At 42.1% G+C, this 21,439-nt stretch overlaps 1 protein-coding gene across 1 annotated transcript in view; it reads right to left on the bottom strand.

Annotated features, from left to right (window-relative positions):
- The window catches only part of GPM6A (glycoprotein M6A), a 257,677-nt gene extending 236,699 nt beyond the window's left edge, over window positions 1-20,978 (bottom strand). Inside the window, exon 1 of the mRNA XM_070781654.1 lies at window positions 20,842-20,978. Coding sequence (XP_070637755.1) covers window positions 20,842-20,845 — 4 coding nt within the window. The 5' untranslated portion in view covers window positions 20,846-20,978. The remainder of the gene's footprint in view (window positions 1-20,841) is intronic.
- Window positions 20,979-21,439: the final 461 nt, after the last annotated feature.

The following is a 21,439-nucleotide window of genomic DNA, read 5'->3' on the forward strand; positions in this document are numbered from 1 at the left end:
TCTCTATCAGTTCATTCAGAGAACCCTAGCTTTGCTTTAAAATTTATTTTAAAAGCCACAGTGTTTTTAGATTTGTATCAGATGCAGCTACTAAGCTCTAGAAATTTTGTTTCAAACTTTCTTGAGCCGGAAATGCATTTACAAACAACACAAACAAGTATTGTATACTGGAATACCTCTGCTTGTATTGTTACTGCTACGAACAATAAAACATACAGAGAATCTGCTCAAAAAAAATTTTATCTGCATTAAGATGCAAGATTTTTGATGATGGTTAAGTTCATGCCAGTAATTATTTCTAGCAAGATCCACAGACAGAAACAACAGCAAAAAAAAAAAAAACAAATCCTGAACATGGGATTTTAAAATATGAACGTATTCACTTGCAAACTGTTTTCCTTTACCAATAATCCTTTTAAATTTTCTTTGAAATCTCTGTTATTGAAAACTGTCAGTTCAAAACTTTTTAAAAATGACATGGGATTTGTTGAAGAAAAATCTGGAATCCACACTGCCTAGGCAGAAAAAAGCAAATGAAAAAATATCTCCCTAAAACCTTCCATAATTTAAGAAAGCAGAACTGGTGTATGTATGTCTATATATTCTAAGAAATGTGGCCTTTGCATTATTGATACTCAGTATAATCCCTGTGCCCAACAACTGTTGAATGCATAGCTGTGAAAATGAAAACCTCTCGGGTAGAACAGATGCCTCCGTTATTCCCTTTGCTCATCTGAAAGATGAGTATAAATGTTTCTTCACAGCTTTTCTTTACTTACTGGAAGTCTACAGGGACTTGAATCTCAGACTCAAAACCTCTCTCATGTGGTAATTCTATTTCCTTCATAACATATTTTTTGTTCAAACTAGAAAAAAAGCAGAACAGTTCATTACTCTTCAAAAGTGCTTTTATCTTGAGCTGAGACTAAAACCGTCTTCAGCTGATTATACATACTTCTCTGTATACATACTTCTCTGGACACAAGCCTCCACTCAACATTATCTTCAGAGGCAAGTATGTCATAGGGTAAATGGTGCTGGTCAAGGACGCATCAGAACATCTCAGACTAAACCGTGGCTTCCATCAACCCTGAAAACATCCGTGTTCTCACAAGAGCGGAGCCTTGCTCAAGGATTCACAAAGAGGAAGAGAAAATATGGTATCAAAGATAACAGCAGAGAGGCTTCTCCTGTCTCCACGAGGGAAGTCAGTGTGGTTAGAGGCTGAATGACAGCAGGAAGACCTTGCTCTGCCTTTGATCAGCTGCATCACTTTGGGCAAGCCTCCTGGCATCAAGCTCTATGCTACAAAATAAGTAGTTTGGGACTACGATCTCCAAAGAACATTTATAGCTCTCATAGCTCTAGGATCTAACTATCTATATTCTATAATCTGATATTTAAAGAAATTGCTCCCTGATAACACAGTGGAAAATTAAAATACAGGACACTTCCATTTTCTTTGTTTCTGGGCTTTTTTTAGCCTATGCTAATACCTCTGCTTGATTTATTCTCACTTTTTTGTGTGTGGTTTGACACACTCCTTTCCATTCTTCAAACCCTTATCCAAAGTTTCCTTTATTGATAATGAAGGGAAAATGAGTCATTCCCTTCTCTATGCTGGGTAGCAGCTACCTCTGTTAATATTGATAATATCATGAGCAAAAATATCTATAATCCTTATATATTATTATCTTTGGGTACTGCTGCTGCTACTGCTAAGTCGCTTCAGTCGTGTCCAACTCTGTGCGATCCCATGGACTGCAGCCTACCAGGCTCCTTCATCCATGGGATTTTCCAGGCAACAGTACTGGAGTGGGGTGCCATTGCCTTCTCCCATCTTTGGGTACAGAGGGCAGTAAACAGTGTTAGGCTCAACAGAAGTGCACACTGAGTCACAGTGGAATGAATGGACTATCACATGACTATCATCTCTGACTATTAATGACACCAATACAATGTCTGTGAAGACAAAATGTGTACATAACAGTGAACAGCCATCTCAAAATGATGGTAAAGCACAGAAACAGACAGTGAAAGAAATGTCACAGCAAAATTAACAGGACTTACCTTTATACATAGAGAAGCTTCTAAAGTTACGTCAAGGATTATGTACATACATATATACAACAGACTATTACTCAACCATTAAAAAGAATGAAATAATGCCATTGTAGCAACATGAATGGAGCTAGAGGTTGTCATATTAAGTGAAGTAAGTCAGAGAAGGAGAAACATTATGATATCCCTTACCTGTGGAATCTACAATGAAATGATACAAATGAACTTATTCACAAAAACAGAGACTCATAGTCCAACTCTCGCATCCATACATGACCACTGGAAAAACCATAGCCTTGACTAGCTGTATTTAAAATGGATAACCAACAAGGAGCTACTGTCCAGCACATGGAACGCAGCTCACTGTTATGTGGCAGCCTGGATGGGAGGGGAGTCTGGGGGAGAACGGATGCATGTATTTGTATGGCTGAGCCCCTTCGCTGTTCACTTGAAACTATCACAATATTGTTCACTGGTTATACTCCAACATAAAGCAAAAAGTTTTTTTAAAAAATTTAAAGGAAGATTAGACAACATTGGGACTATTGAGCCATTAGGCAGTGCCCATTCCAGGTCTTCATACCTAAAGCAATCCAATTTCAACGAAGTTTACCCCAGGAGGAAAAGTTTAGTCTTAAAAGAAAAACCTGCATGATCCAAGAAAGATTTCCCTTCCCCTGAGGTCCCAAAATGAATTTCACAGAACCTTAGAACATGGCTTTGCTGCTTGTGCTGCTGTTGTTTTCAGGGCCCGTTTCACTGAAGCCGTGATTGATGTGATCAAATCAAAAATAGGCAGAAAACCTACAAACTATCACAGGGAAGAAAGTGAAAGTGAAAATGTTAGCTGCTCAGTCGTGTCCAACTCTTTGCGACCCCGTGGACTAGAGCCTGCCAGGCTCCTCTGTCCATGGAATTCTCCAGGCAAGAATACTGGAGTTGACTGCCTTCTCTAGGGAATCTTCCCAACCCAGGGATCAAACCTGGGTCTCCTGCATCGCAGGCAGATTTACCTCTGAGCCACCAGGGAAGTAGATCACAGGAAAAAATAAGTCAATTAAAAGGGTCAAGTAAATAATTAAAATCATTTCTGACTCAATCATACATGTTAATGAGATCTTGGGGCAGGATGAATCAACGAAATTTTCAGTTAATCCCAAACAATTAATTGCAATTTAAAAAAATGACTGCTCATTCCTCAGAATGGTGGTTCTGAAAGAACACTGGGAAGGTCTGATTCAGCTCCTGTGCCCTCCCTCTGGGTGGAAGTGCTAACGAGCCACGGAATGGCTACAAGGAGGCCAGGGAGATGGAACAGCAAGTGTCTCCCAGCTGCGCCACACAGGAGATCTTACCACTCCTGCTCATGCTGTGTGGCCTCTGCCTTCCAGCATGAAAACCGCCTGTTGAGTAGACCCTTCATTCTGTCTTGTACCTTTCAGATTCACCCTGCGCAACTGTGACCGTGTCAAACCCCTGTTTAAAACCCTCAATGGCTCCATGTTGCTGTCAGAATAAAACTGAAATGGACCAACATGACCCCAAGGTCTGTGCCACGTGGACCCCACTTCTTCCTCCAGACATCACTCCTTTCATGCTATCTTTATACACCAGTCTACTACACTGAGCTCCCCGAAGTCCACAGTCTCCCAGGTCCCCACCTTCAGCCTTCATGCTGCTGCTGCTAAGTCGCTTCAGTCGTGTCCGACTCTGTGCGACCCCACAGACGGCAGCCCACCAGGCTCCGCCGTCCCTGGGATTCTCCAGGCAAGAATATTGGAGTGGGTTGCCATTTCCTTCTCCAATGCATGAAAGTACAAAGTGAAAGTGAAGTCACTCAGTCCTTAGCGACCCCATGGACTGCAGCCTACCAGGCTCCTCCGTCCATGGGATTTGCCAGGCAAGAGTACTTGTCTAGAATTCTCTGCCCCTCCACGACACATCAGCAGTGGGACAGGCGCTAAGAAGTGGCCACTGGTCCACGATGCTTGCATCTGAGTAAGTCTGTCCAGCACAAAACTGAGATAAAATGCCCCCTTGGAGAGACCAGCTAAGATCTTGTTCTCTAAGATCGCTATCAGTAGCAAAAGAACTAACATTTTCAGCTCCATCTCCCAGAGCATTTGTCTTCCATCCAAACTTGAGTGACAAATAAGGGTTATGTTTTACTGGATTCTGTCAAATATTGATGCCTGAGCTGCAATTATCTACTTGTGTTTCTCCCCCATCAGTTCGCGAATATCTGTGATACCACTAACCATGTTTACTTCCACCATCATTATATTTTCAGCTCCTAGAAGACCGCCGGGCACACAGTAGGTATACAGTGTCTTTCAATCAATATTTATTTAGTGAGTAAATGAATGAAAAAACAATATCACAACCCACACTCTTCACCATTGCATTAATGCCTCTAGAGGTTCAGTTCTTATCAGTTTCTAGCCAACTCTTTAGAAATAGTTAAACTCTTAAACTGCACATGAAAACAATAATTTTTATTTAGTTAATTTATTCTTTGATCTTAGGTTACTGTTTACTTTTATTCAATGAAAAGATTTATTAGTCAAAGATAAAGTAATATAATTAGAGTTACAGAGTCTTAGTACTTTATTAGTTGTCTATCCGGAAAATGAACTATGCAAAAATCATACTAAATTGATTTCTGTATAAAAGGTGCTGAGGTAATTTAAAATGATTCTGATTCATTCACTGAGGTATTAGAAATAGAAGATGTTTCTTTCCAAAACCATGATAACAGTTGCTTTGAAGCCCTCACATGCACTAAGAATTAAAACAGGCTATTCACATTAGAAAATTCAGTGATTTATACTTTTTAATTCAGTCATCCAATTTTAATAAGTTATCTTAAGATACTTTACACTGATGTTTTTCACCAGTTTGGGGGTTTTTAACTTAAGTTTCTAACTCACTGTCTGTGGTTTATAATATGATGTCTCTCAAACTAGTTTCTTATGTCAAAAACATCCTTTTGTTCACTGAAAGCAATTAAATAAACCAAATGTTATAGTAGGACATTGCAATCCAGAATCAGAGGTATGTACCACACAAACTCAGTAAGTAAAGTTTTACAACAAGGAGCACCAATTATTACAGAGGCTTGACTGTGTACAGGTAGAAAGAAATGTGGTAGTAAGCTCCATTGACTGAATCCTGCCACGAGTCAGGGACTAGGCATTCACACAGAACCCACTGCTTCTTCTCATCATTGTGACCCTACGAGTAATGCAAACCTGCCACAATGAGAAGCTACAGCTCAGAGAACACCAACATGTTACAAAACTGCATAACCAACAAGTAGAAGTACCTAGACTTAAACAAAACAAAACAAAAAAGAATTGAATAACATTCGAAAAATAAATATAAACTCCTGCATTCCTTAATATGGTTGGATATGAGGACATTTACCTAATGAACCACTGGTTCCTTAAAAACCATTAAATATTCTGCAAACTAAAAGACTAATATGCTAATATATTAATTGAAATCAGTTTTAAATACTTAAAATAATCTTTGGATAAATGATTGATAGACAAATCAAAGAAACAGATTTTTAGAACAGCTTGAATAATTAGTGACCAAAATTAATCACATCTGAGACAGAAGAATTCATCAAAGTTAGACTTTACAATATGACATGACTTTGCCAACAAAGGTCTGTCTAGTCAAGGCTATGGTTTTTCCTGTGGCCATGTATGGATGTGAGAGTTGGACTGCGAAAAAGGCTGAGTGCCAAAGAATTGATGCTTTTGAACTGTGGTGTTGGAGAAGACTCTTGAGAGTCCCCTGGACTGCAAGGAGATCCAACCAGTCCATTCTGAAGGAGATCAGCCCTGGAATTTCTTTAGAAGGAATGATGCTAAAGCTGAAACTCCAGTCCTTTGGCCACCTGATGCAAAGAACTGAGTCATTGGAAAAGACCCTGATGCTGGGAAAGATTGAAGGCAGGAGAAGGGGACGACAGAGGATGAGATGGCTGGATGGCATCAATGACTCGATGGACATGAGTCTGAGTGAACTCCGGGAGTTGGTGATGGACAGGGAGGCCTGGCATGCTGCAATTCATGGGGTCACAAAGAGTCAGACACGACTGAACTGAACTGTATTATAATAATCAGAATGTGCTAATAATGGAAAGTTCAACCATGAATTGAGAAAATTTTCATATCTTCAATATTCCTACATAATAAAAAATAACCACATAAAACCAAGTGTTTGTAGTATTTTATTTAGTATTCTCTCTTGAGAGTGCTAAATGTTATTAAATAAAATAAGCAACTTACTGCAATGCTTTGAATTTAAAATAAACATTAAAAGCCTTATTGCTCTTTAATAATATCTTGGAATGAGGGGTCTAAAATTTGCTTGATGAATGCATTCTATACAGATGGACTTCATATGTTCTGATTTTTAAGATCATCCCTAGACATCTTTTGAGCAATGTCTTAATCTTTACTCTAGCTTATTCCTAATACTATGTCCTAGCCATAAAAGCCATAACTAATCAGTTTATCCCTAAGAAAACACATGACTACACTGTGCGTTGGTTTTGAAAAATAAGCACCAAGGGCTTCCCTGATAGGTCAGTTGGTAAATAATTCTCCTGCAATGCAGGAGACTCCGGTTCGATTCCTGCGTTGGGAGGATCCGATGGGGAAGGGACAGGCTACCCACTACAGTATTCTGGCCTGGAGAATTCAGTCCATGGGGTCGCAAAGAGTCGGACATGACTGAGCAACTTTGACTTTCACTTTCTTTCATCCACAGTTTCCTGTATGATAGACTTAAAAAAATTACGACTGAAGACTTAGTAAGACAAACTTACTTTTACAGTTTGGTTTATATGTGTGTATGTACACACTCACATATGTTTATATGTATTGAGTATTATCTCTTAGTCTGACATTGTTAAATTATTTTAATATGTTGTTGTTGTTGTTGAGTCACTCAGTCCTGTCTGACTCTTTTGTGACCCCATGGACTGTAGCCTGCCAGGTTCCTCTGTCCCTGGATTTCCCAATCAAGAATACTGGAGTGAGTTGCCATTTCCTTCTCCAGGGGATCTTCCTGACCAGGGATCAAACCCGTGTCCCCTGCATTAGCAGGCAGATTCTTTACCACTGAGCCACTAGGGAAGCCCTTTATTTTAATAGATTTTTAATAGATTGTGTCATTTATTCTTCTGAACTTCAGGTAGTCCAGGGTATTATTATTGTGTGTACAAATAACAAATAAAATAACTAACTGAAGCTCAGGGAGTTCAGATCACCTTTCCAAAGCAGTGACTCCAGGAACTAAAAACAGACTTCTCTAAATCAAAAAATGCAAAAAAGTGCCATGAATTTGCCATGAAAGTTTATTTATTCAGATTCACTTAGAAATTAATGAATTGGAGAATAAAAAATTCTATTCAAGTTGATTTCAAAAGTAAAATAACATAAACTTTTTTCCTCACCGTTAACCCATTTGGGAGAAGTTTAAACTTTATATGCCTCTAAAAGAGTCCTTATGTCAGGAGAAATTACAAATATATATGACTTGTGAAAAAAGAAAAAAATTATCTATTCATATTTTATGTCATAGTAGAATTTAATACCAAAAATTAATTACTCACCAAATCTACCTTTCCCCAGAAAAATAAAATAATTATAGCTCTTCTCAAGATAGCACGGTCAAGTGCAAAATGTCCTGAGTCTTTGTTGAAAATAAAACCCGAGTATTTGCTGTCATTGTAGCAAGTTCAATGAACTTCTTGTTATTGCTGGATATGTTTATCTTTGTAACCCAAGCAATGGTACCCAACAACTTGGCACTTAATCATTTTAAAATTAAAAGATTAAGTCCACTGAAAGCCTAATTATGAAAGCTGGAAGAAAAAAAATGGGGAAAAAAGGAGTGCAAATAATTTCAAGCTTAGTATCCAAATAAACCTTGGAAAGGAATGCTTAATTAACTCTATGGTGTTGTTCTCCAAGAAAAGAATATATTCATTTTCCCTAGGAAATTAAACTTTTCTGTAGTTAGATATTCAAAGACTAAAGAAACTTAATTGAGATTCTTAAAAGATAGTAAGCAGGACTTGTTGCTATGACTCCTACCACCAGCATGCAGCTTAATCAGCACCCATGGCAATCACTGGGAGGAAATGGCTATTTTAGTTCTTAGTTCTACTTCTAAAGATGCAGGGATCAAAACTGAAATTTGACCTAGAAGCTGTCATGGTTCTAAAGCTGCATGACAAAAGGTTTGGCAAGTGTTAATAAGAATAGGAAAACAACAACCAACAAAGCATTCAGATTTCTCAAACTTTCAAGACAGTAAAGTGCAGCAGACTAGCCAAGAGCCTAACAGCCAAAGATTAAACCCAATGTGCCGTGATGGGCATGCTCACTGCTCTAATCTGTTGTCAATGATCAAAGACGAGATGTTTTCTCATACTGAACACCCAGTAAACAAACAGTGAGCTACAGCCACTGGGACGGAAGAAGCAAGCCAGTGACCAAGAAAACAGAAGGACCGGCTGGACCTGAGAGCAGACAGATACTTGCACCTCGATTCTGCCGTCGGCGCAAGAACTGAAGGATCAGGGTTAAGTCTGCTGGTGCTTCTGAGCAGTCAGAGGGAGAGACACACTGCCTGAACACACCTGCACTCAGAGCTTCGCCCGCGTGGAGCCCCACATATGGAGAAAGCCACAGTGGAAAATGAAAAGACATCCGTACAGATACCCAATTAGTCTTTGGAAATTCGCCTATCCAGAACTCTTTAATTATATAGTGTTTCATTTTAACTATGTTGCTTTGGGTCAGTCCCTTACACAGAAGATGGGAGAGAACTGAATGAGTCTTTCAACCCCAAGGATATAGTCTTCTTCAAAGATTCAAAGGGAGGGGATATATGTACATCTGTGGCTGATTCACTTTGCTGTACAGTAGAAACTAACACAACATTGTAAAGCAACAATACATCAACAAAAATTAAAAATAAAATAAATAACGTTTTAAAATAATAAAAAAGATTCATCATTTTGAACTTTAAAAGCCAAAGTAAAGCAAAAAAAAAGGAAAAAACAGAGTGGCAAAAAAAAAGAAAGGAAACAGAAAAAAGGCCCAGAATTAGGGCGACCTGCAGGTCAGAACGTGAAACTTAAGGTGTTAAGAAAAAGGATCTTTCTTCTCTGCCCTTCATCTCATATCATGCACAATAAGTATAAAGATATGAACAAAGGAGACAATATTGCATAATGCTAAATAATTAGGGGTTTAAATAACTACTAAATCCTCTCATTACTTAACTATACCACATTCTTTGATATCAAAAGTTTCAAATTTTTAATTTTCAACTGAATTTGAATAGTATAATTGTCCACTAAGTTATAATATGTAAATAAATACATTGAATTATTTCATTCATAATTAAGTGGATGTCCTAACATCTCTGAGTCAAATTTTTATAAATGTCTGATTATATCACACATTCAATGGGAAATTGGATCTTAAGAGCTTGTTTTATGGTTCTGTTTTTTGGGAGGGACGCCAACTGCACACTCTTAGTAAAACACTCTTTCATCCGGAAAGTTTGCCATCTTGCACAGTTTCTAGGGAGGACCACCTGGGTAGCAGGAACTAACAGGTAGCATTTCTCTGGACAGGTAGATCCGCACAGCAATCCTGAATCCCTTGGGTTGACCTAAGTCATACCAGATCATCCTCATACTTATTGATGTGGGATATATGCAGTTTCGTTCATTAGCAATTGTCTGAATTGAGAATATTTTCAGTTTGTTATTGTTTGTTCTTGATGGCTTCGTTCTCTCTCTCATCAGAAGACTACCTTCCAGTTGGTATTCTAACAGAAAGTTTCTCTTCTCATTATCTCTTCTGATTCCTTCCTTTCTGCTACATCTGTAACTAAATCTGATAATTTCCCTATCACTCCCTGGCTGAAAGGCTACAGTTGCACGCTCTTGCGTTAGAACCATTTTCTCAATCCTTATATGAAGACTTCTGCCTGTGCTGCAGTGATCCAGGTTCTTGGACAAAAGAACATTTGCAAAAGGGTGCTTGGGGCTCTGGGCCATGACTGAATGGAAGGGGACTAATGATGCTTATGCTAAAGCTGAAGCTCCAATACTTTGGGCACCTGATGTGAAGAATCAACTCCCTGGAAAAGACACTGACGCTTGGGAAAGACTGAAGGCAAAAGGAGAAAGGGGCAGCAGAGGATGAGATGGTTAGATAACACCACTGACTCGATGGACATAAATTTGAGCAAACTCCTGGAGATAGTGGAGGACAGAGGAGCCTGGTGTGCTACAGTCCATAAGGTCACAGAGTCAGACACAACTTAGCGACTCAACAACAATGATGGGCTAGCGCAGAGGGAAATCAAATGAGGTAGCCAGGGCTCAGAGGACAATGAGTGGGTTTAGAGGTAGAGTACCAGAGTGAGAGGCAGAGGGTAAGATGCTGTGACCAGCAGACCCTGCTTTGCCCACTGCCGGGCACCATTCTCAGGTGTTCTACATGATCGGAAGCCCTCAGGGGCACAATGGCAATCACACAATGGAAGCTGTGCATTGTTACTGATGCTATAGCAAGACTGGTTTTAATTTAGACGCTCAGCAAATCCCACTTAACAACAAAATCCAGGGGTGAGTTATGAGAACCCGCGTCAAGGGAGGGTGGGGAGGGCGGAAATGACTAATCCCGAAAGGGTCAAAAACACTCATGAGATCTGGGGGGACATCACAGAAGAGCTGACGACGTGTTCTACAAAGGAACAGGAGTGGCAGGAAGTCAGGCAGCTGCAGCGGTCAGTCAGAAAGCGAAGCAGACAAATAGCCTGAACTTCAAAGAGGCAGACTTCCATAAGGGTAGCACCCCATGTCCCAGTCCAGAGGTCATGGGGGGAGGTGGAAAAATTCATAACAGAGAGCCGGAGCGGGGAAGCAGACTCAGGTGGGCCCCGAGCACGCTCAGCCCACCTCCTTGGTTCTGGCCACACCTCCACCCCTCCTTCTGACAGAATCACACACGCCCAGATTCCCTTCACGGTCCGCATTCAGAAAACCTCCCTGGATGAATGCAGCCTCCATGGGTCTCTCCCATTCTGGACCGACGGCTTTAGCAATCATTACATTAGTCTAGATCTCCATTATCTAATTTTCTCAAATTCTCAGATGGTTTTCTACGCGTGTGACTTTTGTATCTCCCAATTGATATACAAGTACTTTTGGAGCAGAAATGAGAATCTGGGCTTCATGCATCTTTCGCTGTCATGATATGTAGAAAGGTGAGCATGCTTGGTCCAATCAATATTAAAACACACTTAAGAGGCTGCTTGTTTTGAAAGGAGTACTCTTTTTAGTTTTTTACCTTCTTAAATTTTTTCAGCTTTGATGAGGTATAATTGACAAACAAACTTGTGTATACATATGTGTGTGTGTGTGTGTGTGTGTGTATTTAACATGGTGATATAGATAAACATTGTGAATGATGACCATGATTAAGTTAATTAACACATCCATCACCTCACAAAGTTACCTCTTTTTCCACGGTGACAAGCTTAAGGTCTACTCTCTAATAACTTCAAGTATATAATATAGAGCATTATTTTACTATGGAAGTGTTGGTGGCCTTAGGTACAATGATTCTGTGATAATGATGATTTTAATATGAGGCGATGAGGCTGTTGTCGTTCAGTCGCCAAATCATGTCCAACTCTTTCCAACTCCATGGACTGCAGCACTCCAGGCTTCCCTGTACCTCACCATCTCCCAGAGTTTGCCCAAGTTCATGTCCATTGAATCGGTGATGCCATCCAACCATCTCATCCTCTGTCACCTCCTTCTCCTCCTGCCCTCAATCTTTCCCAGCATCAGGGTCTTTTCCAAAGAGTCAGCTCTTTGCATCAGATGGCCAAGGTATTGGAGCTTCAGCTTCAGCATTAGCCTTTCTAATGAACATTCAGGGTAGATTTCCTTTAAGATGGACTGGTTTGATCTCCTTGCAGTCCAAGGGACTCTCTAGCACCACAGTTCAAAAGCATCAACTCTTTGTCACTCAACCTTCTTTATGGTCCAGCTCTCACATCCGTACATGACTTTGAGAAAGACCATAGCCTAGACTATACAGAGCTTTGTCAGCAAAGTGATGTCTTTGCTTTTTAATACACTGTCTAGGTTTGTCATAGCTTTCCTGCCAAAAAGCAATCTTCTGATTTTCATTGGTATTTTTAAATTGTTTTACCTCCTTTGAGTTTAGTTATCACTTTACCTACCTCCCAGTTAAACAGGATGTAGGTATCATGTTATATAAAAGGGATTTTATTAAGGTAATGCTGAGAAATGGTTGAAACTAAATAATAACACTAAGTAGTGATCTCTACTTCATTTATACCTAAGGAACCAATTACTTAAAAATTGTGCACTTATATTAATAGTTGCTCTGGATTTTTCTTCTTTACAGACTTCTCGCCCTGAGTTTAATTTCTCATCTATAATTAACAAACAAAATTATATTCTTCTTTGTAAATTTTTCTTTAGGAAGGAAAGAATCTATCAAACCGTGACAATAATGGATCTTTGTCACACATATATGTAGCATCTCATTATGAATTTTTGTTCTTTTTGTACTGTTTCATAGAAAACCTGAAGCAGGACTGCAGAAAATCCCCTTACTATCCAACGTTCGTTATTTGTGCTTCAAATTTAGACTGAAGCAGACAGCTGACTTATCTCAATAACAGAAAATGTCCATTAAAATAAATATGTTACTGTGTATCATTAGATTGGCCAAACAGTGCATTCAAGTTTTTCCATAAGATGGTTAAGGATACAATGCATGATAGATGATAGAGGGAGGTGAAGCTGGAGAGGACCAGTGGGGCAAGAAGAACTGTGCTGGCATGGGTTGTTTGGATCATCACGTGGGGTGATTTGGGAGGAGACCAAGGAGGCGAGGTGACTGGCAATGGGAAAACCACCAACATCCAGGCTGGAGCGGGTAAGGACATAGGATGAGACAGTGTGGGCATTCAGATGTGTGATGACATCCGCTCAACAAGGCCAGGCATACTGGAGTCATCAAGAAAAACAAAGAGAAGGAAGAGGGCAAAGGAAGAGAGGAGGGAACCAGTCAGACTCAGGAAGGAGGAATTCCATTTTGCAGGCATTGAGACTGAAGCCTGCAAGGGGCGGCTGGGTGGACAGAGCTGACCCTTGAGCACACGGAGCCAGATTTATGGGCACATATGTAACGCTTGAAACCCCGAGACAGGAAATCATCAGTAATTTTCTGTGGGAGAGTTACTGTAAACTGGAGAGCACCGTCCATCAACAGGCTAAGACGTGACTGGTAAGATGGCAGAGGAGCTCAACAGAGACTTAGGCTAAGTCTCAGCAAGGCCCAGGTGAGGAGAGGCAGCAGCACGGGGCTCAGCTAGCTTGATGGGGGATGGAAGCTTCTGGAAGAGCTAGTTCTCCAGGCATGTCCCAGGCTTCATCCTCAACGCTGGTTGAAGCTCATGTGAGAACTGCAGGTCCACCTCTCAAGCCCAAACTTTCTGATCTCAAATCTTGGCAGTGGGACCCACAAACCGGTACTTAGCATATTCTCCAAGTTATTCTATTCAGACAATAGCCTTAGAGGCTCTAGAACAAGATGTCTTACAGAAACAGCCAGAGATAGTGATTTTGCTATCATTACATAGTTTGCTGCTGCTGCTGCTGCTAAGTCGCTTCAGTCGTGTCCGACTCTGCGCGACCCCAGAGACGGCAGCCCACCAGGCTCTGCCGTCCCTGGGATTCTCCAGGCAAGAACACTGGAGTGGGTTGCCATTTCCTTCCCCAATGCATGAAAGTGAAAAGTGAAATTGAAGTCGCTCAGTCGTGTCCGACTCTTAGCGACCCCATGGACTGCAGCCCACCAGGGTCCTCCTTCCATGGGATTTTCCAGGCAAGAGTACTGCAGTGGGGTGCCATTGCCTTCTCCATTATATAGTTTGGGTTATCTCAAATATTGTAGAGAAAGTAATGAGTGACTATTCTGACTTTAGGTTGTCTTAACAAAGTAAAGAAGAATTTAATTCCATGTCATCTTACCTTCTGAACTCCTCAGGCACTCTTCCAGTCCTATCAGTTATATAGGTCAGGCCTTTATCTCCTGTTGAGATGTAGTTCTGTCTGTCTGCCATGTCATGAGTCCTGGGCACAGAGTATGTGGCTTCGGATTATCTATCCTCATTCCCTCACCTCTTGTCAAACAGTCGAAAATAGAATGACCTCAAATCAGTCAGGTTGCAACCATCAGAATCTAATTCTTTTTTAAGGCCTCTAAGTTTCTAGGTTGGAACTAATTCTGTCCTTGACTTTAAACCCATCTCCTTTACCCTATTTTTTCTTTGTTTTTCAATCATCTAAGGAGAAAGACCTATATTTTTGTAACCATAAATGTCAGCTCTCTTTCCAATTAAAAATAGTAAAATGAGACTTACACTTAAAGTTTTAATAAACTGAAAGTTACATATTTAATTTAGAAACGTATCTTTCAAAAAAAGTGATAGTTAAGACTACACTTATTTTTAGTTGCACCATACCAACTGCGTATTTCATACAGTCAACACATTCTTGAAAAATAAAGCAATCTTCTGAACTGTTCACTACAAAACATTTAGTTTAGTGTGACAAGAAGATATTGAATAAAGGATTTATACATTTCAATTTATGACAAACTCAAACTTAAGTAAAATAAACAGTAATTTACAATAGCCTTAGAAACTTCAAATTGAAATTAAAATAAAGAAATACCAGCTGATTATATTTGAAATTATTCTGAGCAGAGCTTACCCCAGCACTTCACTAACACACTTCCACCCAGGCATGAATTTCCACATTCAAATGTTTTCCTGTGAAACTAGTGTGACTATCTGGACGTCTTTACAGTTCTCACGGAAGTATCGATCCTTTATCATATGTGTTTCAGACATTTGCTGTATGACACAGGGAACTCAAACCTGGTGCTCTGTGACAGTCTGATGGGGTGGGAAGTGGGAGGGAGATTCAAGAGGGAGGAGGTATATGTACACCTATCGCCGATTCATGATGATACATGGCAGAAATCAACATAATATTGTAAAGTAATTATCCTCCAATTAAAAAAAATTTTTAATAAAACATCAAATTTTCAGAGGTCAACCTGATGATGTCTCTATTGTGAAACACGTTTACCAGGCATCTCTTTTAGGAATGAGCTCAAGCAGCTGGCTCCCTCAGTTCCTTCTCTCCTTGAATAGGCATGCTCCTCCCTTGACTCTGACTATCCCCAATGATTTCTGTGAGCATTAGCATGCAGCAGAAGTGGCGCTATGGAACCTACGATGTTCTAGCTTATAAGAGGTCTTGCAACTTCTGCCTGGGTTTTTTCCTAGAACACTTTTCTAGGGATGTACCCACTTGGAACCCAGCCACCATGCTGCAAAAAGTCCAAGCCACTTGCAGGCAGCCCCACCTGAACTCCCAACCAGTAGCCAGCATCCACCGTCAGCTACAGGTGGGAGCCACTTTAAGCGACCAGCCCAAGTCTTCAGATGCCTGACCCTCAGCATATACTGAACTGCAAGGCAGGAGACCTCAAATAAGAACTGCTCAGCAGTAAAGTCCACAGAACCATAAGGGATAATAACTAATTGTTTTAATTCACTAGTTATAAGGATACATGGTATGCAGCAAAGATAACCAAAATATCAATCTTTCTCTGCTCAGGATCAAACTTTTATAATTTTCTAGAGCATATAACATACTAGAGGGCTTCCCAGATGGTTCAGTTCAGTCTCTCAGTTGTGTCCAACTCTTTGTGACCCTATGGACTGTAGCACACCAGGCCTCCCTGTCCAGAGTTTATTCAAACCCATGTCCACTGAGTCAGTGATGCCATCCAACCATCTCATCCTCTGTCGTCCCCTTCTCCTCCCACCTTCAATCTTTCCCAGCATCAGGGTCTTTTCCACTGAGTCAGTTCTTCGCATCAGATGGCCAAAGTATTGGAGTCCCAGGTGGCACTAATGGCAAAGAACCCACCTGTCAATGCAGGAGACATAAGAGTCACAGGTTCAATCCCTGGGTTGGGAAGATCCCCTGGAGGAGGGCAGGGCAACCCACTCCAGAATTCCTGCCTGGGAAACCCCATGGACAGAGGAGCCTACAGTCCTCTGGGCTCCTCTGGTGGGCTACAGTCCATAGGGTCGCAAAGAGCTGGACATGACTGAAGCGACTTAGCACAGCAAACCATGTAATATACTAGAGGCCAATTGACCCTTAAAAAGTTTCAACTAGTAGTTTAGCACCTTTAAAATATTCTTGGTTTGTTTCATGGAAATAGCTCAAGCTTATCTTTTTACATGTTTTTATTAATTATTACTAAATCAAGATCTGAGCTACACAAATGTATAGAATCATGAATGACCCTTCATCAAACAAAAGAGAAAACAGGATCCCTCACGTCTGCATAATCCACCTAAAGATGATCATTTGCTTCTCTGACTTCAAATCCTGCCTCTCTGTACCTTGTTCATAACTACCTCTAGGGGGTCATACTTCTCTGAAGAAAAAAAAGTATGAATTTGAGATGATACCACATGTCATTATTCTTGGCTTAAATTTGCAAATAATTTTCAGATCCTTAACCAAGATCCTTTTTACTGAAACTGAATGACATCAAAATATTTCTGTCTGATGTTCTCCTCTTGTCAAAATTTGTGGACTCCTAGATCTAACACTGAATGTTAAAGATGTCACACTTCACTGTTCTAATTTCAGGGCACTGATACATGTTATGTGGTTGATATTTCTCTTCCTGCAGATAATGTTTATCCTCCTTCCCTTTCCCTCAACCAGCCCTCCACATACCTGTTCACCTCCAAACAGGTAATTTATTACATGGATTTACTGCTCACCAAAGGCTGGTGACCTTCTAATCTTTATTTTCCTTCTTATTCTTGTGCTCTGATTAATTTCTCACTATATGTTTCCAATTTACTAACATATGTGTTAACATGTTTAGCCATCACCATTTAATTAACATCTCAAAAATGAAATTTATCTTCTGTCCAAAGCATCTGGAAAATAAACCATCTGTTTTATTCTTTAAAAACTCTATCAAGGGATCTACTATATCCCCAATCCTCAAGGTTTCAAATCTCCAGAAAATGCTGCTTATTCAACCTCCTCTTTATCAATTAATTTCCTAATTTTAGACTTTTCATTAGAAATATCATTCATCCATCTTTCTTTCTCCATTTCTACTGGTGCTACTATTTCACCGCAACTGAACCAGACACGGACCATAACACTTCAGGATTACTGTGACAACTGGTTCTGCCCTAATTTATCCTTTATCTTAAGCAACACTGCTCAATTTGTCTTCCTCAAACACTCATTTCACTACAATTCCTCTCTACTCAAGAATATTCCATGATTTCCTCTTTCCTATTATATACATTCTCAATTCCTCAGGTTGCTTTTGAAGGTTATCCAAAATCAAGTCTCATCCTGCCAATCCATTCTGTCAGTCGTGTCTTATTGCTCCCTGAAATTCTTTCAGCTCTGCTCAGGGATCCATTACTCTAGGTGGAATACCTGTCTCCTTCCCAAATCCTTCACATCCCTTCAAGCACCACCAGGTTCAGAGCCACTCCCTCCATGAAACTTCCCATAATATCTCCTGTATAATGTTCAACGTCACTTTTTAAATACAACAAAGTACACTGAGTGATGCGGTGAGAGGAGAAATTTAAAATATTCCCCCACCTGTCTCACACCAGAGCCTGCAATTTCATAATTAGTGACTGTGCAGGTTCAAGCCAACCTTGCAGCTAAAAAATAAATATTCTTAGCGATGAGTTAGTCCCATACTTTTTCAGTATGAAATATTTCATCATATCTTTTGTGCAGAGCAAAACTTGGGGGCAGAGAAGAAGCCCACTGCATACCTTGAAAAGCTGAAGGCATCACTGAGAAAATAAAATAAAAGGAGAAAGCAAGGGATACCAAATCTCAATTTGCCTGCTTAGCAAATAATGTGGGGTTTTTTTGAGAAACAGCCTTGTGCATTATAAATATGATAACTATCAATTATTCAGAATATTTTGATTAACCAATTACTTTCATTCTTCCATGATGCTAGAGCATGGGTTTCTTCTTCTGAGTCAAGCAAGAATTGATGGCTATATTCACCCCCACAGCACCGTCTTCCTCTCTTGAAATGATACATTTCAGTTGTCATGACACCAGTAAAAGATGGACTTACCCTGCTGGCACAGTCAGGCATTCAGCTACACTGCTTTCCCCCTTATCCTAGCAATTTGGACTCCAATGCTAAATCCTCACCCCCCTACTACTTCTAAATAAAAGAAGTGCTAAGTAATGAAGTTCTGTGCTTTTCACAAGTGAATTAAAAGATGAGGAGAAAGATGACCTTAAGTGACCAAGTGTTTTCTCTCTCATTTCTGCACAGATTTCCTTCCTTCCTTCCTTCTCTCATGCTGCCCACCCCTCCTTCTAGGGCTCTTGCTATGTGTGGACTGCGTGTCTGGGTCTCTGTCCTGATCTCTGGCCTCAGACCCTCACTCCCAGACCACCTATTTGTCCTTTCCTCTACCACCCGGCCCGCTGGGTTCTCACCGGCTTCCTCAACCCACTCTCTCCTACTAGCCATCTGACAGCTCCATGAGCTTTTAGTGACCTCAGTCACAATAAGAAAATGCAGTCCATTTATGGCACAGAAAGGAACAGACAAATTTCAGCTGTCAGTTTACAGGTAGGATAGAGAAGTTCTAAGAGTCAGAGATCAAACTCAGTCTGATCAGAGGGGTTCAGGGGCTAACCCCACCTCCTCTCCAGAACACTCTCCTGTAACCTGCTGCTGCTGCTAAGTCACTTCAGTCATGTCCAACTCTGTGCGACCCCATAGACCGCAGCCCACCAGGCTCCCCCGTCTTTGGGACTCTCCAGGCAAGAACACTGGAGTGGGTTGCCATTTCCTTCTCCAATGCATGAAAGTGAAAAGTGAAAGTGAAGTCGCTCAGTTGTATCAGACTCTTATTGACCCCATGGACTGCAGCCTACCAGGCTCCTCTGTCCATAGGATTTTCTAGGCAAGAGTACTGGAGTGGGATGCCATTGCCTTCTCCGCCTGTAACCTGAGATCCTGTCTAATTTGTTGAGGTAAAAGCCAAGACCTACGGTCTTCATTATAGTTTGGAAATGCAAGCTGGGGAAATAATTAACTTCAAAATTATGTGCACCTTACCCTTGGATAGATAGTCCACTCAAGCTTAAGGTCACTCTTCCTGGAGACTTTAGGCAGTATACAAAATAGCATCTTTAAATGCTTTCAGTGAAGTGAACAGATTACTTCACTGAAAGTCAATTATGTTGGTTTTTCCATTTATGAGAGCTTTTCCCCTCTATGTGTTATTCTAACAGGAGTTTATACGACCATGTACAACAAAAGAAAGAGCCTGAAACTCATTCTGCCATGCTTGGGGAAAAAAGTGTTTTATCTTTCCCTTTTAAACGGAACATTTTCCTTCTGTTTCAGAAAACTTTTTAAAGACAGCTCATGCTGCAGATCATTTGCAAGACGAGTTTATTCACAGGCCCTTAAAAATAGGACTTTTTAAAACTTTTCCAAAGTCATGCAACAGACTATGAATGTCTTGACCACAATTAACATTCATAGGCAAAAATGTCCTCAGCTTTCTCTGTCCTCCTTTCTTCCAAGCTGGCCAGCGTCTATAAACTCCACCGATTAGCAGTCAGAGCACCCCCTACCCCTCGAGCCTGTGGGAACTTAAGAATTTCCACCCGAGCACGTCAATCCCCAAGGCCTCCTTCACTCTGGAAGAAATCCCTCACAACAAAGGACAAGGGAGAGGCCGGGGGAGGGGCATAATGGACTTGGCCGAAAAGAAACGAGAACACTGGCACTGAAGGGTCAGTCCGGGCTGCCCGCCGATCCCTAATCAGCACGAAAAGCGGCCGCGCCGGCGGCTCCTCGGACCGCGCCTGCGGGATGCATGGTTCCAGCCCTCCGCCCCCTGCGCGCGGCTCCGAGCTCTTCTCCCGGGACGCCACCTCCTCGGGCACCGGTCCCCGCACCGAGTTCCCCGACCCCAGCCACTCGCACCCAAGTGCCGCCCCTAAACTCCAAAGCGGAAGCGGGGGCGGGGGGCACTCGGTCTAGAAACTTGAGCGGAGAGGCGCGCGCGCACCCCAGCACCCTGGGACACGGACCGGGTCGCACCCACCTCCCACTGGCCCGTCTCACCCCGAGGCAGGTCAGCCTTCAGCCTCAACTTGCAGCCTTTTACTCAACGATGGCACTCGATGGAGGCGGAGGCTGGAAAGTGTCCCTCCTCGCCCTGCCCCGGTGCCTTCCCGCACGCAAACCCGTGCAAGTGGAAGTTGCGCGAAGTCCCCTCTCCCCGCGCCCCGTCTCAGCTTGCTCCTGGGACGCACGTGGGGACAGCCCCCCAGCCTCGAACTCTGCGCCCCCCCCCGTCACGCCCACGCGCGGCGACCCCCTCTGGACCGCGGTCCTCCCCCGGCGCCCACCTCCGAGTGCCACCCCGTTCCCGCCGCCTGGCCCCCGGAGAAAAGTCCACAGACTGCTGGGGGGAGGTGTGCAATCCCAGGCCGGCCGGCCGACACCCGCTTTCTTCCCGAGGCCGAGCCCCGGGGCGCCCCGCGGGCTGCACACTCACCCATGGCGCCGCGTCCCGCTGCCCGGCGGCCCCTCCAAGTGCTGGCGGCCGACGCAGCGCGGGCCAGAGAGCTCCGCGCGCCTCTCCTGCTCCGCGCACCGCGCAGTGACAGCCTCGCCCCTCCCAGCGGAGCCGGCTCCCGGGGCTCCTGGCACCCGGCGGCCGCGCAGACCCCTCCCTCTTCCCACCTGCTCGGCGGACAACTGGCTGTGGCCTCGAGGTTCCCGCCGCGCCCCTCCCCGGCCCCCTTTCCCGCCCTGATCACGTCCACTTGGCCGGTCACTTGCAAACACCTCTCCCTGCAATACATTGAATACACATTACACACTCGCCCCGTCTTAGGGCACACGAATGACCTGGTAGCCAAGATCATAACCCGTAACCTGGAAACCCTAACCAGGAAAGCTGATTCCAGAGGAGTTTGATAGGATAATTTCCCTAAAAATCTTCTCTTGCTTTCAATATACTAGTTTTCCCTTAATAACAATGTTAAGGTAACAGGAAGAGAAAATTCTCCCATGAATTTATATCTCTCTTCTTTCTTCTATGTTTGTTTCTATAACCTGGCAAGGCTATAAAGTCCCTCCACGCCACACAC

Source organism: Bos indicus, chromosome 27, assembly GCF_029378745.1.
Source record: "Bos indicus isolate NIAB-ARS_2022 breed Sahiwal x Tharparkar chromosome 27, NIAB-ARS_B.indTharparkar_mat_pri_1.0, whole genome shotgun sequence".
Lineage (NCBI taxonomy): Eukaryota > Metazoa > Chordata > Mammalia > Artiodactyla > Bovidae > Bos > Bos indicus.